Source organism: Penaeus japonicus, unplaced genomic scaffold (assembly GCF_977035675.1).
Source record: "Penaeus japonicus unplaced genomic scaffold, GWHDUDI00000001_assembly GWHDUDI00000031, whole genome shotgun sequence".
NCBI classification, from domain to species: Eukaryota; Metazoa; Arthropoda; class Malacostraca; order Decapoda; family Penaeidae; genus Penaeus; species Penaeus japonicus.
The window spans coordinates 16,918,580-16,928,579 of NW_028234433.1; the positions used below are offsets into that span (position 1 = coordinate 16,918,580).

A 10,000-nucleotide genomic window follows, 5' to 3' on the forward strand; every position below is an offset into this window, starting at 1 on the left:
CAGCAAAAATGTATATCTGAAATTGCATCTCACATACACATCTTAGCATAAAATGATTGGAGAATCAGAAGGCACTGATTTCACTACCAAAACTACTGAACATGGACTGGTCAAGAAATCTGACACACCTACAAAACATGACAGTCTAGGACTGATCATCAATAACCTGCTTCCTAACTTTCACACAAAGGACTGCAGTCATGGTCATCACATGACAGTTATTGCTCATGTAATTGATAAAGTGCAGAGACCATAAACACAGTCCAAAGTGAGCTGAACTGTATATTAGTTTTCCATTATATGGAAAACCAACTTGGTGCTGTTTTCTGTTGGCCATTTCATCTTGCGCTCCATTTTGATAAACAATCACATACTCTTTCCCTTGTTCATTTTCACTACTAATAATATAGTCTAATGGAAGTTTTCAATAAAATACATATCATTAAAGACTGCTTAACATTTACAGCTATATCAGCAAAAAGGTTCTAGTCTCATCAGATATAGAATATAATCTAATTTATTTTCTTTTTAACATTATGAAGGATTCATGAGAACACCTTGATTGTTTTTACTGATATAAACCATAACTCTAAATAATTATTTTTTAAATACTGAACAAAAGATATTCTTTAATACAAGAAGTCTACCATAACTTATATTTGAATAAAATACAAGAACCAATATTTTCATCTTTCTATCAATCAAATAATTCCTAAAATAAACATTTATTTCTAAATTAAAAAAGGCAATATAATAAAGTGACCTCAAAGGAACAAAAAATCAAAGAATTTGTCCTTATCTTCATGTCTTAAAATATTCTTCTTTCATCTATCAAAATTACAATTAAGAGGTAATATCTGTTATAAACTCAAACTAATGTTGAATAATCAATAAATCTCATTTAATGTTGCATATCTATGTAGTTCATTAACTTAAAAATATAGTGACTGTTGCTGCTCTATGTGCAAGTTTGTAAGTACTGTTTGTCTGCCCTCACACATGTAAGTATAAAAGTTCAATTTTTACACGAGTTCTATAAACAAAATCTTCCCTGAATTTTCCTCCTCTCTTCATACTCTATTCTTATAGTGTGAGTTCATGAAACATGAAATCTGAACCTCACTTCATATGTGAAAGGGCCAAAGTACACACCTGTGGCATAAGTTCCTCAAGAGGAATTAAACGAGTTCTCCCATCTCACGTTCCACCTCCATTGCGTTACAAACAATAAGAAGGCACAATCTTCAATTGTCTACTAAAAGGCTATCTTAGCTGTGTTTACAAACATGTTTATAATGGAAGTGAACCTCTAAAACAACAAAACTATATTTCATGTTCCGATATCTCAAGGTTAGTAACTCGTACCACTATGATACCTTGAGACCTCTGAACACTATTTGCTTTAGGAACCGAATCTGTTCAACTGTCTATTTCAATCCTATTACTAGAATTAGGAATCCTCTCAACAAGGAGAAGAGGAAAAATTTCATGATATATTTGCATAGATCATGAAGCTAGGGACATCTCCAAAAATAAGACAAATACCAAGACTCATCTTACTTGTAAATATCTCCAGCTACAAGTCTTTCAATAGCTGCCTACTCCAAAAATGGATTACAAGTTCCTGCTACTTTTCTTCCATGATCCATCTTTCCTCTCATTGCAATGCTTTGGCAGTGAAGGAGACACATGAATGTATTTATCAATCTTTGCAATAAGATGCAGGAGATTTCGAAAATATGTCTCAATGGAAAAAAGTATCCAAGTGCAGGTGTATTTATGAGTACACATGCATGCCTCATACATGTGCTAATACTAAATATAACTATTGTGTTCTTTCTACTATAAAATGAGTATGAAAACAATTATCAATAACATTTCATATATGCATTGACTAAAGTCTGCTTAAAAATCATACTAACCTCTACTGGTTCAATATTTTGTGCAAACTTGAGTATAAAAATATTGTACTACAAACTGTATATATTCTGGTATTTACTGCTTGCAAAACTTACTTAAAATTTTAATGATATACCTAATTTTCTTCTACAAAGCTAATAGTGGACACAAAACAATGTGGTTATGTAATATAGTGATGAAATGGAAGAGTTTACACAAAATCTCTACTACATAGGGACTTTGATATCTGCTTTAAACTAATCATAACTCAATTCAGTACAAATAAGATTATAAAGCACAATATAAATGTGTAATATTTGTGTTAAATTGTAATACAAAATATCCTTCCTTTACAGAATCATATATCTCTGAAGAGTCACATGCATAAAAGGAAGATACTGTGTAGATACAAAAGGTAACAAAAGGATGTTGATGAGTAGAATATGATTCCTTCTGTATCTATATATCTACAAGGTCTGTTTACTGATGTTTGTATATGTCACTTCTCATGTAATATCATGTGCATTTTTATGGCAGTTCTAATGTACACATATATGTATGTCTTTTGCAATTCACATCTCTATGAATGCTCTGGTCTGTTGATGATAATGCTTTTATCATTACCTTTTAATACTGGTAAAAGTTATTATTCTGATTCAGCTAAACCTACATCTAGTATAGGAAAATGGACAGGATCTTTATTAAACACATCACAGGACAACAAATATCTTGTTCAAATATAAAGGCATTCATTGGAAGTCTTTGAAAAATATGGAAACAAAAAGCACTTTAATATACCTGATTCCACCGAGCTACCTTGAAATGGAATATCTTATCACTGGTCCCTTGTCACACAGGAATGTTTTCACAATAAAGCAAGTGCATGAAAGCACAACAATTTTCTATTCTTTGCGTGTGACAACTTGCGAAAATATGGTCTTGAAGAATCAGGTATGAATACTTTGGTATTAACATGCAATAAAGTAACACACCGAGTTATGTGCCCTTACACAGAGTTTATATTCTACTACTACCACAACTTGACAGTAACCAAGCTGATCATGTGACATCACTTGTCTTCCCCTCAAACCACTTTCGACCCAGGTAGTTCATCCCGCCGAACAAGACACTGAATATGAAAATTGCACATCCTATCTTGATCTCTGCTGTTTTCCATAGATAGCATTGTTATAATAGATGTTGATTTCTGTGACATTCTATCATTATAAAAGTCTTAATTGACACATAACCTATTTAGTCAATTGCACAGTCCCCTTATGGTGCGTGCCATGCATATACCCATTACTGTTGCCTCAATTTGCAAGATGCCCAATAATTCACGTACATATATTTGTAGTTGCAAAGTTATAGTACCCAACTTACCAAGATGAACTGAATGAAGAGCAGACATTACCATATAAGTACAGCCGCACTCCTTTAACAGTAGGAGGGAGTATATATATATCTCTATCAGGGAGACCACTCTACCAATCAGTAGTACTTGGTTCTAGGATAAAGGTACTTCACTGTTGTTTGCAACCATCCTTGCTATTGCTCTTTTCTTTGGGTGGTTTTGGTCTTCTGTTCTTCTCCAGACTTGCATTGTGTCTGTGGCCCTGGATGGGCATGTAGGGTGGTACCGGGTAGTCATCATCATCGTCAAACACTGAGAGAGAAAGAGAGGAACCACATCAAGGTATTTCTATTACCAATGTCCGAATTACTTGTAAACCTTACGGCTGCCTTTAGAACCTATTGTTACTGATGCTTATGGTATTTCGTATCTGCGTTTCCACTCTTCCATCCAAGGCTTATTCCAGCCAAAATGATACACCAGGTAAACACTTTCTTCTGAATTTTTACAGGAAAACAAGCAACATCAGAGCCTTTATTCCTGAAGCATGTAAACTATGGCCCTTTGGAGTCAGAGTGAATTTGCTAAATGTTCAACATAGCTGATTACATCCTCCAGATTGCTTCACTTTTTTTTCTCTCGAAACTGTGTTTGTGAAAATTATGGATATTTTAAAACCCAAGTTTTTTGGGGACCCAAAATGGTAGGAACACCAAAAAATAATCAACATGCTGTTTGCAAATAGAAACCAGGTTGACCATTGAAAAGGCAATCAAATGGGCTACACTTTGACACTTTTAATCTTCTGTGGTGTTCTAACCCATATGAGTACTCAAAAAGGCCTCACAATATCAATATATCATATGGGAATAAAAAACTAAGACATTTTTTTATGGGTATTTCATCAAATTTGTCACCATCCCCTATGTGGGACAGTTTAATTGTGTGCGTTTGTGTGTGCCTGCATGTTTTTTTAAAAATGAATCGTACACAAACCCAATTGTCACATGCTCATATAATAAATTGTACTACACAGGTGAAAGGATAGAGTTTCAAATAATTAGACATCAATTACAAAATGAAAAGTTAGAAAAACTTAACAGACAATATCTACAATACTTACTTAAATTGGTGCTTATTTTTACAATTTTTCAAACTTATCCCCCCCCCCCCAACCACACTAAATATGATCCTCTTCAAGATATTTCAAATATATACTTTATGATAACCCAACAAGTAGGACTGTCATAAAGAAAGACTTATATCTATGTCTATCTATAAAAAAAAACAAATAAATAAATAATAAAAAATAAAATCAATTAGATGTATCTTACCTGGAGGTGGTAAAGGGGACACTGGAGAAGTGATACTTGGTCCCATAAATCCCGTACCACTACTTGTGGTTGAAGAAGACGAGGACCACTGCAGAGTGGTCTGAGGTGAGGCCAGCTCTCCCTGCTTGACACGTCTCTGGTAAGTCGGATCAATAGCACATGCAATGTTGGTGAATCCCATGCTCAAGTTGTGCTCAGTACTGCTACTACTGCTTTCTTCTACAACTTCTATTGCATCAGGGTCTGGTAACCTGTAAGGAAATATATCTAGCTCTAAATATATCTTAAACAGGAAAGAAAGAAAGAAAGAAAGAAAGAAAGAAAGAAAGAAAGACACACACACACACACACATTTATTTCTTTAACCCCTAAGATTCTGAAGCCATGTTCTTGGCTCATCAGACCAGATACACACAGTCCTATCAGCCAGTCTTTTCCATAACAATGAGACAAATGTAGTATTCCCCTTCTGGGCCCTCCTCTCCCTGAGCCAATTATACAGTAATATTCCATAATTCTGGTATTGCACAACATATTCCATGCAGCCAAACCCACTCATCCTTTCTCCTTCCCTATTGCCACTCAATCATAGTTTGAAAATCAGGCCTGTTTTGCAGCTGGTAAAACAGACTAGCTGGATATTTTGTGGTCTAACGGCAGTAAGGATTAAAAAAGGAAGTGGTTTTCAAGCAGATCCATAACATTTTTCTGGGAATATAATGTGTTATATGATACATGATAACTTAAAGGGTTTATAACATTTATCAAACAATTATATGATATAACTCAGACTACAGCAAACATTGGGGAGCAGGCATGGAGGAAGGCAATAGGCCATGTTTGAGGATAGGAAAAGGAGTGGGAAAGTAGGAAGAAAAGAGGAGGGATATGTGACAGCTGCTCACCAATTTCACTTATTACTGAGTGCATCCAAACTTGAATATGATATATATTTAACTAAACACCTGCATTCTCTATGCATGAAAAATGTAGACCTCAATGAGAGTTAAAAAATTGCAGTATTTCAAGCCAAAGTCTCGGATGATAGGAACTTTAGTAATAAGACTGATACCAGATTTCCTCTAATTATAAGTAAGGGACTAACTTTCATACACAATTGTTTCTTCCAGATAAAATCCTGAGCCTAAAAGTTATAACAAAAAACAAATAATAAAAAAATGCAATTATGGTAAGCATTTTAGCATTTTCCTATCTACAACTGTATCATGGAATTATGTTCCTTACTTTCATAATGAACTCTAAACAGATGAATTACCTCAATAGAAATCTTGCACAGAAAATACTCTGATTTTACAACATCTTTCTCTTCCAAATTCCTCTTACCTTGGCTTGTTAGTCTTGCCCACGGGAAACTGGTGGGCATACTTGGTCGTTCTCTCTGTGGGTGCCAGAGGCTGTGACACGCGAGAACTTCCTGGCAGGTCGAGGGAGTTTGGCCTCTGCAGCTGACTTCCTCTGGGTGGGGGCTGCCAGGCACTCTCGGGATCTTCTCTTGGGGAGTCAGGGGATGCATATGATGGGCTTCTGCTGCCATAATCAGTGTCTTGCTGTGGGCTTGGCAGTCTGTAGCCTGAGGGTCCTGCCTGCGGGTCGGCTCTTATGGCGTCGACTGGGGCTCTGCTGTTTCCTGTCTGCAGTGGAGAGAATATGTTTGAGTCAACTGGGGTGATGGGGAGAAGTGAAGAAGGTGAAAAGGTGGAGAAAAAATAAAATAAAGAAGAAAATAGCCAAAAATAATGTAAATACAATCAGTAAAGTAATTAACCCTCTCTGGACGGGTGGTACAGTACTGTACCGCTCATTCAAAAGCCCAGTGGCCGGGTGGCACAGTATTGTGCCAGCCATTTAATTGATTTAGGCCTAAGCGCTCGAAAGCCCCGGCATTGTGACATTCAAGGCTGGAATGCCCCCGTCGTGAGTGGGTTAACCCACACAGGACGGGTGGTACAGCATGTGTACCGCGCATTCAAAAGCCCAGTTGCCGGGCGGCACAGTATTGTGCCAGCCATTCAATTGATTTAGGCCTAATAATTCGAACGCCCCGGCATTTGGACATTCAAGGCTAGAATTCCCCCGTCGGGGATGGGTTAATCCAACAATCAATATAGTATTCTTTTTTTTTTCACAGAAATTACGAATAGACAAATCAACATAAATACAATAATTATTTCAAATCAATTGGCAAACCCTACCTGGGTTTGCTTGGGGACTGCTGGAACATCTCCCTCAAGTAGCTGTGATGCTCGAGCTTGCTTCTTTTGAAGGGCCTTCTGCCGAGCCTTCTCACGAGCTTTTTTAGCTTTGGCTCGTTCCTAATACAACAGGATATAAGCACTGCTGTTAGAATATTGTTATCTCAAAATGTTTCCTCAACACTACTGTTATAAATGTACAAGAAACTTTATAACCTGTTTCCTAATACATTTTTATTATATGATCAAATAAAAAATAAATCAAATAAATAAATTCCCTATAACATTGAGATAATAGTTTGATTTAAAGAAAGTGCAAAGCTATACAAAATAAAAAGAAACATTACTTATGAAAATGTACCAAGAAATGTGACTAAATTAACATACTCTCCATTTGTAGTATCTTTTACAAATCATATAAAAAAACAGTCTGCCACTTGTTTTCATCACAGCACACTTAGCACATGTACAATTCCACAAGTTTGATGCTTGCCCCTTCTCTATGTGTCCACTTGTTCAGGAAAGAATGGACTGCCCACAATCCTTCTGATTTGCAATACATCATGTCTCTGCTTTAATGCCTGTTATGAAAAGAGACAGGTTTGCCAACAAACCATTATGCTATCCCAATCTAATGCATAACTGATAACTTTTAATTCTAATGGCAGCAACCTAAACCATGGTTGTTCATAGTAGAGGAAATACAGCCATGCTTCAACATTCTGAAATGTAAAATATAAGCAAAGCCACACAAGTGACCCATCATCTCCTACCTGTAAGACATAAATGTGGTCCATCATTTTGATGAAATTTTTCAACATATAACAAAGCCTGTGATAAATACATTTAAACAGAACCATGAAAAGGAGTGAAAGCTAGAGCAAAGAAAGCTTTAACCTTATTATCTGATAATAAATTTGTTAAAAAAAATTGTTTACCTGTTAGCATATCAAAATTAATTCCTGTTCAAATTTCTGAGGCACATATAACTTTAACTAGTTTTTAAAACACATTCAAGTTGCCATGCATATCATATATCATATACCAAATCATTGTAAATATATAAGAAACCCATTATGACTTCATTTCAAACCTTTAAGTCATCTACCTAAACAAACTGAAAACCCTAGCCTTCATCATCTCACTCATACTGAATCCTTACTTGCACTCTGCTCTTCCAAAATATTACTCACTTGCTCCTGGAGGACCTTGGCCAGCTCTCTGTCCTGTGCTTCGATAGCCATAAGTTGGTCTTGGTGGAGCAGGTCACCTCGTCGCTTCCCATCTTGATCCTGAAGTAGCCGGGCTAACTCCTGTAAATTAGTTGTGCTTGCCTGCACCCAACTTTGACATTTCTCATGCCAACTACTAATATGTGTTTATTTACAGTATATTGATGTGCATATTGGTGATTAAGAAGAAGTAGTTATTCGAGCAAAGACGTGTCAATATTAATATAAAGGTGTTTGTCAGTCAAGTATTGGGTGTTATTTCATAGTGCAGTACAGTAAACAGGCACATGTGCATATACATAATCTTTTAGGCATAGTCCTAGCATGTTAATATTCTTAAATAACTAAAACTTATTTTAATACATTAGTAGTTTCTTATCATGAATAATTGACTAAATATAATGCAATGGAAATAGACAGGCTTTGTTTTCCTTCCTGCTGTTAAAAGACAATATTTACCGATTCATAAAGATAGAGAAAAAATATTCCATGCTACCTTATGACATTTAAGTATGCTTAATAAATAAATAAAAAAAATAGTAATAACAACAATAATAATGAAATTGACTCACTGCATCTTGTTCCTCTTGAAGTTCTCGGACCTGCTCTTCATCCATGTCGTCTGTTGGTTGACGGCAGAAGTCACTAAGGTCTGACAAATCACTAATGTTGCTACGTGCAGACCTGTCACTGCTAGTTGTGCCATTTAAATCAGGATCTCTGCATGAAAAAGGGCGATTAATCTTATAGTGAACCAAAGTTTCTCTTTAGATAATTACTAGTCATGCAATACCATGTTTATGCATATACTCTCCAATAAGAGTAAAAACACTACATTTTCCTCCATTACTATCAAAATGTACAAAAATAATAATAGAGCTGGCACACCTTGGTTCTTTCCGTGACAAGAGGGCAACATTATCACTTCCTGAGTTAATGCCTAAGTAAGCTGCCTCTCTCTCCACCTGACGTAACTCTCTCTCTTGCCGAATTGTTTCCTTTTCACGTTCCTATTTGAAAAAAATCATTAATAAGTGATACAATCCCAATATCTTTGTCAAATATAAGAAGAAGGGTCTCAAAACATTATGCATACAAATTTTAACACTCTTTAAAAACACACTGACCATTAAGTTGCGAGCATAAAGCATGTCCTGTTCCTCTTGCTGCCGTAGCGTCTCCATCTCCTCAACATTAAGCTTCTGTGATAGCATTGCTGCCATCTCAGCATCACGCGACTCCCTGATCAACACATCACAAATCACTACCTCCCCCAACACATCACAAATTACAAACTCCCTTCCATGGTAAACAGAACACCCAACTCAACCACATGATAAGCAGAATGCCCAACATTTAAGGGACAAATGACATGCAATTTATCAAACACAACAAAAAGGTCAAATAACACACCATGAAGACCAAGCGGCTGCAATAACAATGTGAAAAAAGCACTCAACCCTTTCTCTGTCACAGATGTTGTTTGACCGCACTTCCTTCCACCAACAGGAAGGGAATGTACAGGGATCTCAGACTGTGAAGAAGTTAAAGGGTAATAACATAGTACAGGAGGTCGACACTTACTGCTGGGCTAGATACATTTCATAGGCCATCTGCGCCATTGCAGCTTCTTGGTCCTCTTTGTTCTGCTCCTGTCGCGCCTTTGGAGTGTCCTGACGGAGGATTTGGTTCCTTTCGCGATTGCTGACCAGACGTGACTGATCTGAAAGGAAGTGGCATTTCTAGAGTAAAAGCAAACAAATAGAAAGGATTATAAAGACTTTTGTCTTGAAGATGGTTAGCATATGAATCATTGGTTTGACAACAATAATCTCTGAAAAGCAATTACCGTTACAACTGATCTACAAAAGTATTAACAATGTCATACTATTACTGCCCTTCTCAATTTCAAGAAAATTTATAGAAAAAAATGACAGAATATCCCAATTGCAAAAAAAACTGACCTCA

The 10,000-nt window shown here is 36.2% G+C and overlaps 1 protein-coding gene across 2 annotated transcripts in view; it reads right to left on the bottom strand.

Annotated features, from left to right (window-relative positions):
• The window catches only part of LOC122259079 (uncharacterized), a 15,396-nt gene that overhangs the window by 342 nt on the left and 5,054 nt on the right, over nt 1-10,000 (bottom strand). Inside the window, exons 3-11 of one of the 2 annotated variants that reach the window (XM_043025599.2) lie at nt 9,617-9,755; nt 9,160-9,274; nt 8,921-9,042; nt 8,605-8,752; nt 7,994-8,092; nt 6,801-6,920; nt 5,932-6,239; nt 4,588-4,838; nt 1-3,565 (exon numbers count right to left, since the gene is read on the bottom strand). The exon at nt 1-3,565 is cut by the window's left edge and continues 342 nt beyond it. In XM_043025599.2, the coding sequence (XP_042881533.1) occupies nt 3,423-3,565; nt 4,588-4,838; nt 5,932-6,239; nt 6,801-6,920; nt 7,994-8,092; nt 8,605-8,752; nt 8,921-9,042; nt 9,160-9,274; nt 9,617-9,755 (1,445 nt within the window). In that variant the 3' untranslated portion in view covers nt 1-3,422. Of the gene's footprint in view, nt 3,566-4,587; nt 4,839-5,931; nt 6,240-6,800; nt 6,921-7,993; nt 8,114-8,604; nt 8,753-8,920; nt 9,043-9,159; nt 9,275-9,616; nt 9,756-10,000 lie in introns of both variants that reach the window. The other variant, XM_043025598.2, reaches the window with a different exon arrangement.